The 21,313-nt window shown below is 50.5% G+C and overlaps 1 protein-coding gene across 1 annotated transcript in view; it reads right to left on the minus strand.

Annotated features, from left to right (window-relative positions):
* Positions 1-21,313, minus strand: part of LOC136640475 (major histocompatibility complex class I-related gene protein-like) — a 218,346-nt gene that overhangs the window by 192,447 nt on the left and 4,586 nt on the right. Inside the window, exons 2-5 of the mRNA XM_066615639.1 lie at positions 14,650-14,925; positions 14,199-14,474; positions 10,404-10,688; positions 9,793-9,873 (exon numbers count right to left, since the gene is read on the minus strand). Of these exons, the coding sequence (XP_066471736.1) occupies positions 9,793-9,873; positions 10,404-10,688; positions 14,199-14,474; positions 14,650-14,925 (918 nt within the window). The remainder of the gene's footprint in view (positions 1-9,792; positions 9,874-10,403; positions 10,689-14,198; positions 14,475-14,649; positions 14,926-21,313) is intronic.

Genomic DNA, 21,313 nt, shown 5'->3' on the forward strand with positions numbered 1-21,313 from the left:
GGACTGGTGCACAAATTCAGTCAAGTTCTTTATAAAGTAAGGGCCCAATCCTACCCAACTTTCCAGCACTAGTGCAGCTACAATGCAGCCCCAAGGTAAGGGAACAAATGTTCTGTGACTACCTCCTCACCACAGGAGGCAGTGCACACCCAATTGGCACAGCAGCACCGGCACTGGAAAATTGGATAGGATTGGACCCGAAGAGGCCTCACCAGCTCCTCTGGTAGCCTGGAATGCTGAGCTCTGGTGGGTCTTCATGGGGGGCAGGAATTACTCTAGATTAGGATTGCTGAAGAGAAGGTTCGCTGGTGTGATGTCCCAACTTCATTGTCCAGATTTTGAAGCTTCCACGCTGAATAGTTATATATATTTTTATACAAAACTCTATATGTGTGATCATAGAATCAAGGACCTGATAGGCCATCAATTCCAACCCTTTGCCTGTAGCAAAAAATCCTCCTAGAGCATCTCCAGCAAGCACTTGTCAAGCCTCTGCTTGAAGATTTCCAGTGCTGGAGAATCTGCCACCTCCCTCAGCTGCCTGTTCCACTGCCAAACCGCCCTTACTGACAGCCCTTCAGATACTGGAAGACTGCTGTCTTATCCCCTCTAAGCAGTGGCGTCACTAAGGTTTGCGTCACCTGGTGCGGGAGCCCAGCGCATCACCCCATGCAGTGGGCGGGGCAACACCCCAGGTGGTGGGTGTGGTGATCTACCCTTGCCCCGCCCCACGGGTGTTTTTTTTGGGCTGTACCTTTTGATAGAATAAAGATATTCCAAGGCAGCTTGTTTCATTGCATTCTGCATGAAATTACACATTGATTGATATGTAGCATGATGGTATTACTTCTTTAAACTGTAATTTTAGTTATTTTGGTCACTAGTTGTGTCACACACACCCCGGGTGTCAACTTACGAACACCTTATTGCAGCAGTTAGCAAACTTTTAGCACTGGGACCCACTTTTTAGATTGACAAGCTGTTCAGGACCCGCCGGAAGTGACATCATAAAGCAAATTAAAATAATTATATATAATTAAAGTAAAACAAATAATTAAATAAGGGGAAGTCAGCCCTGTTCCACCAAGTGAATTTCCTCTGTAGCCTGCCTGCAATGACACTCCCCCCTCCCCATAAAAGGATCAGAAAGATTTTCAGCCCTACCCAGTACCCGGTTCAATTTAAGTTCTTATATTTCAGGCATATCACTATCAGGACCCACCAGGCTTTAAAATAGAAAAAAATTCACCTTACCCTGTTAAGCTTCTGCTTCATCCTTTTTAGGGAGGGGCGGCCCTCTGCAGCATTTGTTGAGCTCCAGTTCCATCAGATCAGGACCACTCAGGTGGCATCACATTCCCCTTTGCCTGGCCTAACCACGAGGCAAGGCACGTTGCTTACTCACAAGTAAGCACGGCCCTGTGGCTTAGTCTCGCTTTCCATCGGGCTCAATACATTTGCCAACTTGGAGGGAGGGACCTCCTTCTCTGGTGCTTTTGGGGGGCTACAATCATTGGATCAGGACCGTTCTGGTGTTGTTGGATTTCTCTCAGCATGCCCTTTCCGAGGGACTAAGGCAAGCTTGCCTACTCATGAGTAAATGCACAGTCTGGCTTAGTTTCGCTTTCCATAGGGCTCCATGCATTTTTTGTTTTCTGGTTTTTTGGCCATAACTTTTAATAGAATTGAGGTATTTCTCTCTAGTTTTTTCATTGCATTCTGCTGTAAATTGCATAGCTAACAGCATATCCATGTTGGCAACCTTCAGTCTCGAAAGACTCTGGTATCGCACTCTGAATGGTGGTTCTAGCACAGCATCTAGTATGGCTGAAAAGGCCGATTCGGGAGTGACAATCCCTTCCACACTGGGAGCAAGTGCAGTCTGTCCCTGGACTGTCTCCCTGGCTATGGGCCTTCCTTCTTTGCCTCTTTGCCTCAGACTGTTGGCCAAGTGTCTCTTCAAACTGGGAAAGGCCATGCTGCACTGCCTGCCTCCAAGCGGGCTGCTTCTGGCGATTTTGGTTATTTGTGGTGTCAACCCCCAAGATTTGTACCTAGGGTGAACCGCCCCCCTGCCCCTTGCTAGCTACACAACTTCATAGGCTTCCTGGCTCTGCAGGTTGGTACCCCAAAGGTTGGTGGTAGCCACAATCTGCCTTGCCATAAGAGACATTTTGAATCTGGCCTGAGAGTACCAGGAAGCCATCAAATCCCCCCCCCCCCCCAACATGCTTTGGAAGAAAAGTTCTTTCCATGTGCTGGTTAAATCTGTCTCTCATGATGCATCTCCAAAATCCAGATCCTGCAATCCAGACTTCAACGACTTGGGATGTGCATGAAACTCCCTTTGTCCCTGACCCAGAAATTGTCCATATTCTTCATACCCACCTTGAAACTTCTTCCATGATCACATCTCTTAGATTGTGTCCTGTTTTCCTTAATACATATTAATATTATCTGCTGCTTTTCAGGAGTGGGCAAGGGATACTTCTGGTCTCTTCTCTCAACGGAGCCTCCTGCAATCTACCCTAATTCCTTGGATGCTGATCCCAGCTGTTCTCCAGCATCATTCCAGGGAGCAAAACCAGAGCCAGCAGATCAAGGATCAACACTGTGAAAGTCTTGTAGTGCTCTTGCATGGGAAACCTCTGGCATCTCCTTCCCTGGAGATGGGAAACCACATCCTTGCTGAGCACTTGCTATGGCGTGTTTGGAATTTGACTGCCCTGCTTCCCTCTAGAGCAGAGGTGCCCAAATCCCGGCCTGAGGACCATTCGCAGCCCTGAGGGACCTCCAGTCTGGCTCACAAGAAGCCCCCAGTCTCCAATGAGCCTCTGGTCCACTGGAGACTTGCTGGAACCTGCACTGGCCCAAGAAAACGTCTCTCAGCACAAGGGCCAACTGTTCAACCTTCCACGCAATCTGCGGACCAAGGGTTTGCTGTTTTACATCTGAAGCAGCAGTGGCAGCAAAGGAAAGGCCAGACTTGCTTTGTGTAAGGCCTTTTACAGGCCTTGAGCTATCCTGAGACCTTCATTTATTCATATGTTCCATCTCTAATATATTAATTTATGTAAATTTATTCAAATTTTAAATGTGAGTTAATTCTCCCCCCCCCTCCTGCCCCCAACACAGAGAGATGATGTGGCCCTCTTGCAAAAAGTTTGGACACCTCTGCTCTAGTGGGTGGAATTGGATGATCTCTGAAGATCCCTTGAGTGACTTTCTAGTTCTGTCTCTGTAGAGAAGTGTCAAGAGAGAATTTGTCAATGAACAACATCAAGTGCTTAATTCCTTCTGCTTTGCAATTGTTGGCATCCTTCAGTCTTGGAATACTATGGTATCGCGCTCTGAATGGTTGTTCTGGAACAGAGTGTCCTCTCCAGTGAGCAAAGCCCGGGTAAAGTAGATATGGGGCATAGACTGTTACCCATGCAGCAAATCCTCCTTCTCCATGTCGCTGAAATGGTCCAATGGAAAGGCAGAAGCCAATACGGTTGGTTCCAGTGGCATCACAGGAGTTGCCAGAGCTTGACTGTATACAGCCACGAACTGCCTCAGGTACTCCGGCTCCGGATTTTGCCTCGAGGTTGACTCCTGAAGCCTTTTCCATAACTGGATGTAGCTACAAGGCAGTGGAGGTTTGGGATCAGAGTTTTCCTTCTCTCAGATGAGCTGCTTTCCCAAGCTAACGAGTCCCATCTACCCGGTGGCTGTTCAGTCGCCTCTTAGGACAAGTACAGCCAAACTGAGGGCCTATTCTTGTCCCCAGGGGATTTGCTTTGCAATGCTGAAAGTTAAAATAGTGTTCTGTATGCCTTTCATGGGTGAACCTTTTGCGGGTGTTTTTCATCTGTCTGATTTCAGGGGCTATTTATTTGGAGCACATTTTATTTCACCATTGGAAGTACTGCCCACAGTATTGGTTTCCACATCTCAAGAAGGATCTTGTAGAATTGGGGAAGGTACAAAAGGTACCAAATGATCCCAGGGCTGCGTAAACCCCAGACGGGCTGCTGGATCCCCTGAACCAAGCTTTGGTTTCTCTCAACATTGCACATGAAGCCTGATCTGTGTGAGCAGAAGAGCAGAGCCCCCTCGGTGCTTCCATAGACAAGGGATCTGGGGTCCTTGTGAAATCTGTTCTCTGGCAACCAGTCATCTCATGGGCCTTTGAAGTTGCACATCCTTGACCCAAAAGAGAGTGTCCCTGTGCGATAGTTACTCCCAGGTCTTTATCTCCCCAACCCCCTGTAAAAGGAAGTGCCTTTCCCCAAAACAAGAGATGTAGGGAAAGCATGCCGGAGACAATGTGTGTGGAGGTGGAATCTGGAATGGGAGCAAGAGAGTGAGCCTGTGTGTGAAGGGACGGCTTCCACTGACTCCTCCTCCCGCCTGGTACTGAATTCTCCAAGAACTGGTCACTTCCCCCTCCCCCCATGATATGCTGACTGCCAGGAATCTCTTGCTCTTCCTGGGAGAAATTCTCTTGGAATACGAGAATTTAACAGTCTCCTTTGACTTCTTTCTCTGTGCTGTTTTTGTATCTGATATAATTGTATAACATAATAATATATCTGCTTGTACACTGTAAGTATTCCTTTTTCTCCATAAATTCATTGTTCACAACTGGTGGATTCTGAGTGATTTCCTTGCCTCCTGCTGGTCTTATGGTGACAGTTTGTGGGAACCAAGAACAAGACTGCAGGGTCCCTGGGCAATTATGCTTGGGGGGCCACACAAATGCTCAATCTGTGTGGCTGCAGAGCATGTGTGTGAACACCTGGACACCTTCTGCTCCAGTGGCGGCATCCCCTGAGAGATGGGAAAGAAGAGAGAAAAGAAAGTATTTCTTTACCCAGCGTGCAATTAATCTGTAGAACTCTTTGCCACTGGGTGTGGTGATGGCCACTGGCCTGGATGCCTTTCCAGGGGGTCGGACAGAGTTCTGGAAGAAAACTCCATCACTGATCACAAACCAGGATGGGTTTCCTTCCTGTTTTGGAAGCTGCGCTGTCTCAGAACGCCTGGTGCAAGGGAGTGGCAGCAGGATCAGGCCTCTTGTGTTCCTGGAGGCATCTGGGGGGCCACTGTGAGATGCAGGAAGCTGAACTTGGTGAGCTTCTGGTCTGATCCAGCCGGGCTCCTCTGTTGTTCTTATGCCAGAAGATTACAATGTTGGAGGCATTTATATTTAAAAAAAGGTGACTAAGGTGGGCTCTGACAGAGGCTGCAACCCTATGTACACTTCCCTGAGAGTAAGCCCCTTTGAAGACAATGGAAAGTACTTCTGAGTACATAATCACAACACTGGGTCATCTGATTGACTGGCGGGAGATTTAGGAATGGGATCCAGGTGCTTCTCTCTACAGGGTGCCATTAGCTTGTGGAGCTTGTCATTAGAACTGTGAAAAGACGTGGCCCTGTCATTTCACTTGCCCTGCTTTTCATGCAATCCACCTGGAATCCTGGTGAGAAAGGTGGGCTATCCGTTTTGTAAGAGACCATCGTCCAGCCAGAACTGCCACTACTCCCAGAAGCAAGCAGGGTCTTGCCAGCAGCAGCCCCAGAGATCCCGGGTGCTGTGGAAGGATCTTCCCCCTGAGATGCGGAGCTGCACCTCTCCCTTCTCCTCCAGGAAGGGATGGAAGATAAATTTTGGGGAATGGGTCATGGTCTAGCTGCTGAGGAATTCTGACAGGTGGAAGATGAAGTCTATCCTCCTCCTCATCATCATCAGAGTATCTGCTGCTTTCCTGCCAGTTGAGGTTAAAGTGCCTGTCATGAATGGAAAAGACAATGCGTGTCCATCTCTTGGCTTTCAGTTTGTTCCATGTCTTTGCTCTGAATGTTCTTTCCATCTTTCGTGGAAGCTGCTAGAAGTTTTAGAAAACCCATCTGAATATACAGCCCCCCTTCTCTCTACATGGGGTTGGCCCCGTCTGCCAGCCAGAGGGATTCCTCTTGCGAGGCCCAAAGTTGCCACTTCAGTGGGCTTCCCGGCGCTGCCTTCCTCTTCCCCCTGGCCTTGCTTGGAGCCCCCCCCCCCCACCACCACCACACCATGCAGGCCCCAGGAACCACTTCCTTGTTCTCTCTCAACAGTGCTTGGCTTGCAGTTGTGCCAACAACCTTGGAGAGTTGCCAGGAGCACCAACTGTCCATGCCAAGAGGGGAAGGGGGTCCCCCCCTCCCCCGCGATGCTGCTTTCCTCAGCAGGGTCTGGGCTGAGATGTTTGGATGAGACTCTGTTCTGCTTTCCGGCTTCTCCTCTGAACTCAGTGACTCCCCCCCACTGCTGAGTCCTGTTCTCCTTAACTGCTGCTGATGCTTCCTCTTCCAGATGCCCCTCCAGCCAGCCTGGAATTGGGGCTGGGGGCTGGCCAGGGAGGGGTCACTCTCTCTGTGGCTGTCTTCAGTTGTGTCAGATCCTGGTTGAGGAAGACCAAAGTTAATGAAGTCAAGTCTCCCTCTGCAGAGGGGAGGGGGCTGCTGTGCCTCCAGGCCCCCTTCCTCCCCAGCCAGACTTCTGGGCCGCCTCTCGGGTGGAGAGCAAGGACTGCAGCTGCTTCTGGGCCCTTTCTGTGCTGCTCCTACCGCACTCCTATACAAGCATCAGACTAGGCAGGTGGAAAGAAACAGAATCAGAGGAAACAGAGGGGCTTCGACCTCTTCTGGAAAGGATTCTGCCCCTCCTAGTTGGGATCACTCCTTAGACCTCAGCATCAGTCGGAAGCCCAGGGGGTGCTGACCTCTAAAGCTCTGATTGGGTTTCAAAGGAACTGAGTATCTGAAGGAGCAGCCCTGTGCTTCTCCTTCTCCCATCCACAACTCCACGCATACTGCAAACATCACCCTAAGCCCTGTTCTGGGTCCGATTTTTGGGGGCGTGTGATGCTGAGACCTGAAACTCCCTGGGTGTCCTTGGGCCAGTCATTGTCTCTCAGCATAGCCTACCTCGCAGGGAGATTGTGAGGGTAAAATGAGAGGCAAAAGATTGTGTTCACTGCACTAAGCTCCTTGGAAGAAGGTTGGGAGATTAAGGGGGCAGGCAGTTTGTCCCAATCACCCAGCTGTGGTACCACTTTCCCTGGAGAGGAAGGAATTAAACAAAATGTGGGGCTGAGAAGCAGAACAGGCAGGCTGGTGGAAAATGTGTGGACTGGGCTTGACAGTCACAAAGAGATAACTTGGCCAAAATGGCACCAGGAACTGGCGATGCTCAGTGAGGGAGATTGGATAGCAACTCTGAGGAAGAACAAAAAACACATCATGGGCAAGTTTCTTTGTGCAAAGAAGAACTGGTGATCTGGCCTCTGATTTATCAGTAGAGGGCCAGCACGGGCTCCAGCAAGTCTCTGGAGGGCCAGAGCTCATTGGAGGCTGGGGGTTCCCTGTGGGCTGGATTGGGAGTCCTCGAGGTCCGCAAGTGGCCCCAGGGCCGGGGTTTGGGCAGCCCTGATTTAGAAGGTGCTCCAGGTGTTCACACACATGCCCTGGAAGCACAATCTTGTGGGCCCCCAAGCACGCATGTCCAGGGATCCCACACTCTTAGCCACAGCACACAGTCCCACAAACACATTCCCACAAACACCAGAAGACCACAAGGGGAAAAGGATGCAACTCACAATCCAACAGTTGCATTTTACTTTTAGTTGAAAAGCAGTATATAAATACTGTTAATGTTAATGTTAACAGTTAGGAACCAGGAATTTATTGAGAAAAATGAATATATACAATAAACAAGCAGTGATATCAAATATAAAACAAGCAGCACCGAATGATATATAGGAGGAAGCAGAAGGTGATGGCTGAATGTACAAAGAGAACTTCTCCCAGGAACACCATGAGGTTCCTGGTGGAGAGAGCATGTCATGGCCCAGGGGCGTGTGGGTCTTGTTCTGAGAATTATTTGGCTCCAGAGGAGAGGAAAAAATGGATGGCATCGATCCCCGCATGCATGCACGCACACTCCCCTCCAAACCATGTCTCACATTCACTCCTTGCACCTCCTGTTTTTCCTGAGGAGTTCTCTCTTTCTCAGAACGGTTTATGCAGCTCTGGGATCATTTAGGACGCAATCCTCACCCCTTATGTCAGTGCTTTCCAGCACTGGAGGTGCCAGTGGGACTTGTGCTGCATCCTGCAGTTGGGTGTCACTCACCGAGGCCTCCTCAAAGTAAGGGAGTGTTTGTTCCCTTCCCTCAGGGCTGCATTGCTCTGATGTCAGTGCTGGACAGCACTGACATAAGGGGTGAGGATTGCGCCCTGTGTGTCTTTTGTACCTTTCCGGGCTCTGCAACATCCTTCTTGAGCTGTGGAAACCACAACTATGGACAGTTTTTCAAATGCTTCAACAAAATGTGCTCCATACGAATGGCACCCAATATCAGATAGGCCAAAAGCCTTCTGCATCAGCTGCTTCTATGAAAGGAATATCCTTTTAAAGAAAGAAAGATCAGGATTGCAAAGCATGAGTCAGGAGCAGTTAGTCAGGTAAGTCTCCCTCAGCGCTTATATATATAGAGACAGAATGAGAAAATCAGAGTCACAAGGGACTTCCAGAGATCATCCAGTCCCACCTTCTGCAGGGAGGCAGGGCACTCAAATGCCAAGCACTCCATGGCATGTGCTCAGCCAGGCTGTGGTTAACCATCTCCAGGGGAGGACATCCCAGAAGGTTCCCTGCAACAGCACTAGGAAGTCTTTCACGGTGTCAATTCACGATCCGCTGGGTTCAGTTTTGCCCCTGCATCTTCTCCCTGGACTGAAACTGGAGGACGGCTGAGATCAGAATCCAGGGAAGCAGGGTGGGTGGGCAGAGGTTTCTAAGGACCTTTTCTTCCTCCTTCAAAAAAGAAAAAAGGTGCTCTTGATCAGTCAGACTTTTAAAAAATTGATTAAAAATAAAAATACCCATTCCTTTTCAGCCATCCCCTTTTTTCCTCCTGCATCCTTTGGGGGGGGGGGGGGAGACTTCCCATGTTGGCTGGTATTATAAGACAAAAGGCACAATCCTAGTTAGGTCTACTCAGAAGTAAGTCCTATTTTGCTCAATGGGACTGACTTCCAGGAAAGTGAGGTTAGGATTGCAGCCAAACAGTCTCTCGGTGACCTCAGTTTGCAATTAGCAGATACACAGAAAACAAAGTCTTCCCCTCCCCCACAAATTCATCACTTCTCTCTCCCCCCTCCCTTTCCAAAACCCTCCAGGTGTGCTGCTAACAAACTCAGGGCACAATCCTAACCAGGTCTACTCAGAAGTAAGTCCTATTTTGTTCAATGAGGCTTACTCTCAGGTAAGTGTGGTTAGGATTGCAGCCTCAGAGTGCTGTTTTTTGTTTCTAGTGTATAATCATCACACCTTCACCCACATTTTGGGGGTAACTGAGGTGAGGTGATGTAATGGGGAGCTGTGGCCAATGGCCACAAGGACCAGGGGAGCCTCTGGCCAGAGAAGTTCGAGAACCACTGGTAAATCAATCAAAAGTCCATTATCTTTCTATAACCTCAACTCTGAGAATCCCTGCCTGCTGGGCAGCTGCAAGTCCAGGTGACCTCAACACCTGCTGGGCTACATGATCCTCTTTGGCAGTGGGCTGTCAGGGAACCCGGGACACCTGCACGTCCTCAGCAGCCTGTATCTCCTCCGTGTATTCCTCACCAACTGCATTCATGGTCCAGAACACAGAAGGAGAAGACAGTTCCCAGTCTGAGGGGCTCAGGATCTGAAATCTGCTCCTGAATGACGCACACGTGTGGCCCAACAGAGGCATCCAGGGATGTACTTACTGACGTAGAAGATGACTCCAGCCACAATCAGGACCCCCAGGACCCCCAGGATGACTCCCACAGCAATGAGCCAAACAGGCACTGAGGGGGAAATGGAAAGAACACACATTGACTCAGACTGAAGTGGGCTCTGCAAAGCCTCAGGCAGAGATCCCGAGACCCTTCAACTGGAGATGGGGACCCTGAAGCTGGGACACAAGCAAACCACGGAGATGAGCCCCGCTCTGGGGTGGCCCTGATTCAGGGCAATTCCATCCCCTGGAGACCCACTTGAGCTCAGTATCTCAGGACCTCAAGGGAGCCTGCAAAACCACTGAGAAAGGTCTCCACTGATCTCATACAAGGGTCTGATTTGGGGGCACTCTCATGTCACCCACTCAGAGCAATGAAAGCAGAAGTTTCTGCCTCCTGCTCTCCAGGGTTCCTCTGCCCACTCTTTCCAGCAGCCACAGCCTCCTTCCAGCCTCCAACACAGGCGTGTAGCAGCAGCTCTGAGCACTAAATTACAAACTGAGAGTGGCTGAGGCCCACCTCCCAGAATCTGCCCCCCACTCTACCCCCATCCCACAAAGAGCTCCCTCCCCAGGCCCCCCTCCCCTGCAGCCTCTCACCAGACTCCTTCATGGCCACATCCAGAGGGTCCTGCAGCCCATCATGTTCCACATGGCACCGGTAGCGGCTCCTCTCCTTGGGATCAACCTCAATGCTCAGCCCGGTGTAGTAAGTTCCATCCGGGTTGGGGCTGACAACCCCATGGAACGCGTCCTCCTGCCTGACCTTCCCATCCTTCCTCCAGGTGACATAGATCTCCTTGGGGTAGAAGCCGTGGGCCCGGCAGAGGAGGGTCTCCAAGCCCTCCTGGCTGTCCTTACGGGTCACCTTTACTATGGGGGGCTCTGTGGAAAAAGTGGCAATGCCAGTGTCAAGACTGGGGTCCTTGGCTGACTCACAGGATGGATGCTGGAGTTGAGCAGAAGGAAGGGACCTTCTGATCCACCCCCTGCCCCCAAAGCAGTCACCCCACAAGTGCAGCATCCTCCAGAGACTAAAATCTGCAAAGAAAGGGACTCCACCACATCCCTCAGCACTTGGTCCAAAAGCTCCAAAGCAAGAAGCAGCAGACCTGGGACTTCCCTGTGATCTCCTCCAGGGCTTTGGGGCAACTGTCCCTGGACCTCCACCACAGCTGAACAGAGGTTGGGGGTGTGTGTGCAACCTTTTCTGTGTCACAGACACCTTTCAAATGAAAGCACTGGCCCCCTCCCAGAAAAATGCAGACACACACAAAATGCCTCTTGCAGCTCAAGGACCTTCTGAAGCCCATCCACAGACTGCAGGGCAAGAACCACTGCTCTGGACTCGAGGGCAAGAAGTGAGCATCGTCCCGAGCATCTGGGTAAGTCCAACAGGGATGGCTCCTGAAATGGTCGCTATTCATTTTTCCAGCACTGCCCTCTCTGCTCCTTCCTGCAGTTCTTTTTCTTTTCCTGAAGCTGAACATTCATCCCCCAGTGAAGAGGAAGAATTCCCGAGTCTCCTGCTTGCCTGGACTAGTTCTTGGAGGTCCAAATGGCCACCCCAAATTCTCCACTGTAGTTTCCAAGAAGGGAGGAAACTTCAGGGTCAGTGACCAGCATCCAAAGGAAGGGGATGAGGTCAGCGATTTCTGTACTTCCAACTGGATGCCATTTTTGAAGAAGGAAAAAATGGTTCCCTTACAGATGCACTCTGCACATGCTCCAAGGCACTCTCTCCTCATACTGATTTTTACGTGATCTTTCTTCTAAATGAGCTTCCTGTCAGAAGGGGAAACAGACACGGCACAGGGCGAAGGCATATGAATTTTGATCAGGTGGAGGAGAGTGAATCTTCCAGGGCAAAATATGTGTAGAGACAACTGCAGAAATACTCCCCCCTCCTCAACTCTCTGAACCCCCATTTCAAAAAAGGGGAGAGACCTTCGGCTGCCAGTCTTGGGGGACGAAGTGACAGACAGGCGTGTGTGCGTGACCTGTGCAGAGCGGGTGCAGCTTCCCAGAGGAAGGGAGAAGGGATTTTCTGTTGGGCATGGGGCACTGCCCCCTGCCTAACAACAAGAACAACAAATATGTCATCTAACATTTTAAATACTGGCCTCCAGCGAGGCTGCCTGAAAGACTGTATTCTTCCATACAGGCCTTTGGGGAAGGCCCCTCTTCTCTCGTCCCCCCACCCTCTGACATCCCTATTTTAAGTATTGCTACTGCATTTCTTTTCTTCTGCTTCAGCAAAGTCCTCCTCATCTGCTTTTTCTTCTTCTCATAATGTGCAGGCATCCAAGAATGGCTTTCACCATCTCTCCTATTTCTATTCAATGCTTTAGGAAGGAAGCCCAAGTGCAATCAATTCGCCTGACCTTTTTTGGACTTTCCCCCATCTTTCCTCTTTTCTATTCTGTGCTCAAGACTTATATTTGTACTCCACACCATTAATTTCACCTTCAAACATGTAGACTTGATCCAAGGCCATGTGTTCAGACACACAGGGCGCAATCCTCACCCCTTATGTCAGTGCTGTCCAGCACTGACATCAGGGCAATGCAGCTCTGAGGGAAGGGAACAAACGCTCCCTTACTTTGAGGAGGCCTCCATGAGTGACACCCAACTGCAGGATGCAGCACACGTCCCATTGGCTGGAAAGCACTGATATAAGGGGTGAGGATTGCGCCCACAGTGAAGGGGTGGAGCTGACTATTGGGCCTGGAATTCTGTGAACTGAACTGGGTGACCTGCTACTGGAGCCTTGTAGTTCTGGTCTGAAGGTGTGAGTTTCACTTTCCAAGGTTTGAAAGCACTACTACATAAGCACTACTACATGTTGGTGCTTATGAAGAAGACGTTCCCACTACAGGTTTAATCCACTTTCAATGCACTTCTGTTCCCTAACGCAGTGCTTCTCAAACCTTTTAGAACAGGGATCCACTTTTCAGAATGACAATCTGTTGCATTTCCCCAGATGCAGTCAGATACCATCAGGGGTAACATACTGAAAATAAAACCACCATTGAAATGAATGGGGACCCACGTGAAATGAGTGTATGTGGGACTGACCTCGTGGGTTCTGACCCACAGTGTGCCTGCTCTGGGGGGACTGTTTGTTGGGGAATCTGGGAGCTGTCAGAGCTGCTATGTAGAAAGGAACTGCATTCTGCAGAAGGCACTGGGGAAGAGAAGTGCTTGGAGGGTGGACTGAAGGGGCCGCGGAAGTCAGTGCTGGAGGTCGCGGCGCCCACTTTCATTTGCGGCAAAGAAGGAAACTACGCAGTGCTTTTGCCGTGCAGTTTGTTTTGTCCTGGGCAGGGATTTTGCCCCCCTGTATAAGAACATAAGAACAGCCCCACTGAATCAGGCCATAGGCCCATCTAGTCCAGCTTCCTGTATCTCACAGCAGCCCACCAAATGCCCCAGGGAGCACACCAGATAACAAGAGACCTGCAAGGCCTCCTGGGAATTGTAGTTAAGAACATAAGCACAGCCCCACTGGATCAGGCCACAGGCCCATCTAGTCCAGCTTCCTGGATCTCACAGCAGCCCCCCAAATGCCCCAGGGAGCACACCAGATAACAAGAGACCTGCAAGGCCTCCTGGGAATTGTAGTTAAGAACATAAGCACAGCCCCACTGGATCAGGCCACAGGCCCATCTAGTCCAGCTTCCTGGATCTCACAGCAGCCCACCAAATGCCCCAGGGAGCACACCAGATAACAAGAGACCTCATCCTGGTGCCCTCCCTTGCATCTGGCATTCTGACATAACCCATTTCTAAAATCAGGAGGTTGCGCATACACATCATGGCTTGTACCCCATAATGGATTTTTCCTCCAGAAACTTGTCCAATCCCCTTTTAAAGGCATCTAGGCTAGACGCCAGCACCACATCCTGTGGCAAGGAGTTCCACAGACCGACCACACGCTGAGTAAAGAAATATTATCTTTTTCTGTCCTAACCCACCCAAGACTCAATTTTAGTGGATGTCCCCTGGTTCTGGTATTATGTGAATACCATACTGTGCGCCCCTTCTCTCCAGACCAGGGCAAGGGCCCGTCAGGACTGCAGGGGGCGGTTTTGCCCCAGGAGGAAGGGGGGCTGGGGGGAGAGGACTGCGTCAGTTCTGCGACGGGGCGGGAAGAGGCCCGTTCAGTTCAGAAAGCTCTCCCCCTTTGGAAGGACGGCGGTGGGGCCTGGAAGAAGGGGGGGCTCAGGGGGTCTCTGCCAGCCCCGGCTCCGTGGTGCCCGTTCGCTGGGTGCTCTGGGGCCACTTCACTGGGGATACTGGCGGGACTGGTGCCCTCCCTGCGCTGGGCTGCGAGCAGGGGGGCCTCAGACGCTGTGATGGGAGGCCTGGAGGAAGCGCCCCCCCCCCGCTCACCTTTCCTCTGCAGGGTCTCCGCCCCGTAGCGCAGGTACTTCCGCAGCCACTCCGGGCACTCCTCCTCCAGGTAGGCCTTCCAGGACTGGGCTTCGCCCGGTTCGGCCTCCCACTCCGCCTTGTTGAGCTGGGCGGGCGCGACGGAGGCCGTCCAGGTGAGCGTCTTCAGGTCGAAGGCGATGAAGTCCCGCCCGTCGTAGGCGAACCGGACTTGTCCTCCGCGGGGCGCGCCCTCGCTCAGCTCGCAGCCGCACATTCTCTGCCAGGTGTGGAGCCCTGCAGGGGACCGGCGGGGGGCGTGAGAGCGCAGGCGGGACCCGACCCCCGCCCCGCCGGGCAGCTCGGCTCAGCCAGCCATCCCACGGCCCGACCAATCGGAAAGGGAGAGCGCGGCTCCTGGGCCTCCCGACGCCCGCCCGGCCCGGCCCCGCCAGAGCTGCGCCCGGCTCACCTGCGCTCTGGTTGTAGCGCTCCATTAAGCTCTGCAAGTCCGCTCTGAAGTCCGCCTCCTCGCCCTGCGCGGCCTGCGTGTACCAGTCCCAGTACTGGGGGTCCTCCCGGCCCGCCTGCCCCATCCAGGGCGCCCGAGGCTGCATCCGCTTCGTGTCGCTGTCATACAGCTGATGGAGCTGCCCGTCCACGGAGCCCACGGCCACGAAGCGCGGCAGCCCCGGGCCGGGCTCAGACACCGCCGTGGAGAAGTAGCGCAGCCAGTGCGACGCCGAACCTGCGGGGGAGAGAGTCAGGGGCGCCGGCACGCGGGCTCCGTCCCGGTCACGGAGGGCGAGTGCAGCAGCAGTGTTGGAATTGGTGCAACTCCATATGCTCTCAAGGGGTGGCAGGAGACGGTCCTAAAAAGGGTTAAGCCATAGCCCAGTGTCCTTTGCAATCTACCTGTCCATTCTAATGACCTATGTGGGAGGGGCGTGACCCAGACCCTATATAACTCCTGAGCACGCTCTCCTTCTTCCCTCCTCCTCTCCACAACTGAGCAGACAAGATGGCATGCAGCAGGGATCTGCTGGCGCTGCCATCTTGACCTCATAGCATGCAGAACAAGGCAGCTGTAGGGCCTTGTTGTCTTACGTTAGTGTACCTCTGAACATATTCAGATGCTGTAACTGTACTTCCATTGAATCGTGAGTAAATGAATCTGCTCTTGCAACTTCAACCAGCCAATGTTGTTTGTGTTTTTCTTGACTAGCAGTCTGCCGGGTGTGGGAGGCTCCCTGGGGTTGATTCCCAGCAAAGGGGGGTTCTGCTGCTGAAGCGACTCTGCTCCCCCCCTTAATGGAGGAAACCAGGTTTAAGAAATTCCTCCAACAGGTTATGGGCCCAGGGACCGTGCACTGAGAAATCCAGGGACCTTGCACTAAGGGACCCAGAGACCAGGTACCAGGAAACCTAGGTGGGTTGTGCATTGGGAAGCCCAGATACCTTGGAAGGATATTTTTGATTTTTGGGAACTCTCCCCACCCAATCTAGAAGGCTGAACTTGCTTGGAAAACAAACAATGGCAGAAGGAACAGAAGTAGGGGCCTTAGTCGGCCAACCAACAGCCAGGCTGAACCCCAAGAGTTTCCATAATTGGCATTGCAGAATTTTGGCGGAAATTCAAATGAATGGAGCATCGTCCGCACTAGAGACAGATCGTCCAACTAGTGGAGAATCTGAAGTTGCAGCATGGAACAGAGAAGATGGCAAAGCAAAATGCCTCATTCTCAAATCGTTAACTGACCTCCAATTGCCCTATGTGCGGGAGGCTAAGACTGCAAAGCAGATGATGACGATACTGACTGATACCTATGCAAAGACGGGAGTGAAGGATCAGTTCAGATTGATCACTGAATTGTGTCGCCTCAAGTTGGAGAGGAAAGAGGACTGTGATAAGTATTGCAGTAAACTGACTGAGCTTTTCAGTGACCTAGCACTCACAAATTTGGTTTTTTCGGAAGACCAGAAGGTGGCATACCTTGTAGGATGTCTTGATGAATCAATTTTTGGGGGCTTTGCATCATCTGTGTTTGGAAGAGAGAGAAGGGAGTATAAGGTAATACTCCAAGAGCTGAGGTCATATTGTGCACCCTTCAGGCAAGAGGAACTTGCAAGTGGCTCAGGTTACAAAGCAGAGTATAAGTCACACAAAAGACTCAGACTGCTTTGTCTGCCACGAGGAAGGTCACATGGCAAAATTTTGCATCTCAAAAGAACCAGGGAGGAGGGAGCATCACCTGAGCTCTGCCCAAGACAAAGGAAAGAGCCACAAAGAGAGGCAAAAGAAAGGGGTTGGTAATCCTGCCCACAAACCTACAAGAAGCAGCTCAAACCATGAGAGCAATTTCAATCACTGCCTCAAAGAAAAGGTGGAAAATAAGGAGTGGATTGTTGATTCAGGATGCTCGTTTCATACGTGTTCCATCCAAAGTTTCTTTCAGGAAATGGACACAGACGAAGAAGGTCAGATTACCATAGCTGACGGTAAGAAGGTCCGGATCCAAGGAAAGAGGACAGTGAAATTGAAATGTGCAGCAGATGATTCAATCAACAACTTTACCATAAAAGATGTTATGATAAGAGATAAGTGGAGACATGCTGAGTGTGTCAAAGTTGGTCAAAGGAGGATGCACAGTTGTTTTCACAGAAGGGGCTGTGACATAAGACGGAAGAGTGATGACCTTTTAATAGCTCAAGGTTTTGAAAGGAATGGAGTCTATGTCTTAGATTTGTGCAATGAGGAAGCACAACTAAGGAGTGCCAAGAAAAATTGCAACAAAGACTGTTTGGATTTGTGGCACCGCAGGCTAGGGCACAGGGACACAGCAGCAGTCCTGGACATGCAGAACAAGGACCTGGCAAGAGGGATACAGGTGAAGCACTGTGAGAACCATCCAGAGAGGTGTGTGTGCTGTATCAAAGGCAAAGCGGTCAGTCCATCCTTTCCAAAGAGGACTGGACAATGCAGCACCAGGGTTCTGGAAATCATACACAGTGACCTGGTAGGTCCAATGCCAAGTCCCTCACTAGGTCCAATGCCAAGTCCCTCACTAGGGAACTATAAATATATACTAACGTTTGTTGATGATTTCTCGAGATATACCGTGATTTATCTGCTGAAAGAGAAAAGTGAAGTTCCCGACATGCTGAGCAATTACCTGGCAATTGTAAAGAACAAGTTTGAGAGAAATCCTGGTGCACTGCAGACTGACAACGGTGGTGAGTACACCTCACGACACACAAAGTCAATACTAGAGAGCCAGGGAATTAAACACAGGTTATCAGTGCCACACACACCACAGCAAAATGGCGTCGCGGAACGCAAAAATCATAGCCTGTTAGAGATGGCCAGATGCATGCTAACAGATGCAGGTCTGCCTACAAATTTTTGGAGTGAGGCGATAATCACTGCCAACTATTTGCAGAACAGACTACCTACAAAGGGTGTCATAAGCGACAAAACCCCTTTTGAGCTGTGGCATGGCAGAGCACCAGACATGAGTCATCTTCGCGTGTTTGGATGCAAAGTATATGCTTTCGTTCCAAAGGAGAAGAGGTCCAAACTAGACCTGAGAGCGGAAGAAGGTATCTTCATGGGATACGCTCCTGGAACGAAGGGTTACAAAGTTATGGACATGCACACCAGAAAGGTGACCACCAGGCATGGTCTGTACTTTGCAGAAAATGAGAAAGCTGATAGAAGCAAGTGATTTATTAATGATCTATCTCAGACAGATGAGGAGCTCATGTATGTGCCAGTTTGTCACAGCAGCATACCAGGACCCTCATCACCAGAGTCTGAGGCGAGTACAGCAGAAGAGGAGACCGACGCAGAAGAGGAGGCTGATGAAGGAGAGGAACTGCTGGAGCCAGAAGTTGCTGCAGACGCAGACCAAGTACCAGCAGAACCCAGACGTTCATCTCGAGAGAACAAAGGCGTTCCACCTCCACAACTTGGGCTGACCTACCTCGCAGGGTCATCGTCAGAACGCGAACCAAAGTCCTGGGAAGAGGTAGAAGCGATGCCCGCGCATGAATCAAGTAAGTGGAAAAAGGCTGCACAAGAAGAGATAAGTGCATTACACAAAAACAAAACATGGACACTTACTAAGCTACCGCCAAACAAAAAGGCGATAGGGTGCAAATGGGTCCTTCAAGGCCAAGACAAATGCACAAGGACAGATAGAGCGCTACAAAGCAAGGCTCGTAGCCAAAGGTTTCTCCCAAAAATATGGAGAAGACTTTGATGAAGTTTTTGCTCCTGTAGTGAAGCACACTACGATAAGAATGCTCCTAAGCATAGCTGCTTCCAGAAAAATGTCTGTCCAACATTTGGATGTAAAGACTGCATTTCTCCATGGAGAAATTGAGGAGCTGTACATGAAACAGCCACCTGGTTTCACAGACAGCAAGAAGGCTTGCCTAGTATGCAAGCTTCAGAAGGGGCTGTATGGTTTAAAACAATCAGCCAAGGCCTGGAATGAAAAGCTGCACCACATGTTGACACAACTAAACTTCACACAAGGTGCAGCAGACCAGTGCCTGTACACAAGACAGAAAGATGGAAAATGGACTTATGTATTGGTTTATGTGGATGACTTGCTGTGTTTCTATGAGAGAGGACAAGACTACATAGAGTTAGTCAACCACTTAAACAAAGAAGTGGAAATCAAAGAACTGGGAAAGGTGACTCATTATTTGGGTATGCACATGGAGAGAGAATGGGATGGAAGTTTTCTCCTCAGCCAGAGAACAAAGATTCTGGACTTGCTGGAGTCACTAGGACTCAGAGATGCACACCCAGTAGCTACACCGATGGAGACCAACTTTCTAAAACAAACAGATGAAAGTGAACCTCTCCCTAATAACACACAGTACAGAGAAGCAGTGGGCAAATTGCTTTATCTTGCAAACACGACTAGGCCAGACATTGCAACTGCCACTGGGATTCTGTGTAGGAAGAACAATTCTCCCACAAAATGGGACTGGCTTTGAGTAAAAAGGGTTGCAGGGCACCTGAAAGGCATCCAAAACTTCAAATTGAAGTTGCCAGTCAGTGAGAGACCCAGGTTAGTGGTCTACAGTGACTCAGATTGGGGAGAAGATAGAACTGATCGGAAATCGACCAGTGGACATTTGGCTCTGTATGGAGGTGGAGCAATCAGCTGGGCAAGCAGAAAACAAACCTCTGTTGCTCTTTCCTCTACAGAAGCAGAGTATGTGTCTGCATCAGAGACATGCAGAGAGGTAATGTGGCTTTGCAAATTGTTGGATGATTTGGGTATAGAAGAACCAAGGCCAATCCAGATGTTTGAGGACAACCAGAGTTGTATCAGGTTGGCACATTCAGAAAGCCACAATGCACGCACCAAACACATTGACATCAGAAGCCACTTTGTGCGTGACATGATAAAGAAAGGACTTGTCAGGATGGACTACTGTCCAACCCAAGAAATGACAGCAGATATCCTGACCAAGCCGCTGACAAAAGAAAAGTTCCAGAGTCTACAAGAAAGTATGAATTTGCTGGACTTGAGCATCCGGAGTTGAGAAGGGGTGTTGGAATTGGTGCAACTCTGTATGCTCTCAAGGGGTGGCAGGAGACGGTCCTAAAAAGGGTTAAGCCATAGCCCAGTGTCCTTTGCAATCTACCTGTCCACTTCTAATGACCTATGTGGGAGGGGCGTGACCCAGACCCTATATAACTCCTGAGCACGCTCTCCTCCTTCCCTCTTCCTTCCTCCTCTCCACAACTGAGCAGACAAGATGGCATGCAGCAGGGATCTGCTGGCGCTGCCATCTTGACCTCATAGCATGCAGAACAAGGCAGCTGTAGGGCCTTGTTGTCTTACGTTAGTGTACCTCTGAACATATTCAGATGCTGTAACCGTACTTCCAATGAATCGTGAGTAAATGAATCTGCTCTTGCAACTTCAACCAGCCAATATTGTTTGTGTTTTTCTTGACTAGCAGTCTGCCGGGTGTGGGAGGCTCCCTGGGGTTGATTCCCAGCAAAAAGGGGGTTCTGCTGCTGAAGCGACTCTGCTCCCCCCTTAATGGAGGAAACCGGGTTTAAGAAATTCCTCCAACAGGCAGGGCGGGGCACAGCCTCTGCGGGGGTTATCCCTGCTTCTTCCTGCACTGACAGTGCAGCTTGCAAGCCCCCCCCCCCGGATCTCCAGGGTCCGATGTCCAGCTGGACCCCAGTAGCCGAGCCGCCGACTGCAGTGAGTCCAGAGTCCTGAGCTGAAAACGGACCTTGGTGCTCCCCGGCATTCCAGCAGGGAGCGCTTCGGTTCAGGACGGTCTGGCTCGAGAAGGGTTCCCAGGGCCTGGGGAGGAGGCGCGGGGCCCGATCCCGCAGCTCTCGGGGTTTCTTGCAGCTGAGTCTTCCTTCGGATCTGGAGGAAACCTCCTCGCTTTGGGCGTTTCAGGATCCCGCGGAGCGTCCCGCACATACGGCAAACAGCCAGAGAGAGCCTTTGGTCAAGTGGCAGTGGAGCGCTCTGTGCAGTGAGGCTGCCGTCCTGGGCACACTTTCCTGGGAGTAAGCCCCACTGACTATAATAGGACTTACTTCTGAGTAGACAGGCATAGGACTGGGCTCTCATACTTGTAAAGTCAGGTGGGTCCTGATAGTGATATGCCTGAAATATAAGAACTTAAACTGAACTGGGTTCTGGGTAGGGGTGAAAATCTTGCCGATTCTTTTTTTTTTTTGGGGGGGGGGGGGTTATTGCAGGCAGGCTACAGAGAAAATTCACTTGGTGGAACAGGGCTGGCTTTCCCTTATTTATGTATTTTACTTTATTTACAATTATTTATTTTAATTTGCTTTATGTTGGGTCCTGAACAGATTCTCATTCTAAAAAGTGGGTCCCAATGCTAAAAGTTTGAGAACTGCTCCAATAAGGTGTTAGTAAGTTGACACCCTGGGGGGAGGTGACACCACTAGTGACTAAAATCACAGTTTGCAAAAATAATACCATCATGTTATATGTCAATCAATGTGCAATTTCATGCAGAATGCCATGAGACAAACTGCGTTGAAATACCTTTATTCTATCAAAACGTACAGCCAATAAAACCAGTGGGGGCTCACCATGTCCACCACCTGGAGT

This window comes from Tiliqua scincoides, chromosome 2 (genome assembly GCF_035046505.1).
Source record: "Tiliqua scincoides isolate rTilSci1 chromosome 2, rTilSci1.hap2, whole genome shotgun sequence".
In the NCBI taxonomy this organism is placed as follows: Eukaryota; Metazoa; Chordata; class Lepidosauria; order Squamata; family Scincidae; genus Tiliqua; species Tiliqua scincoides.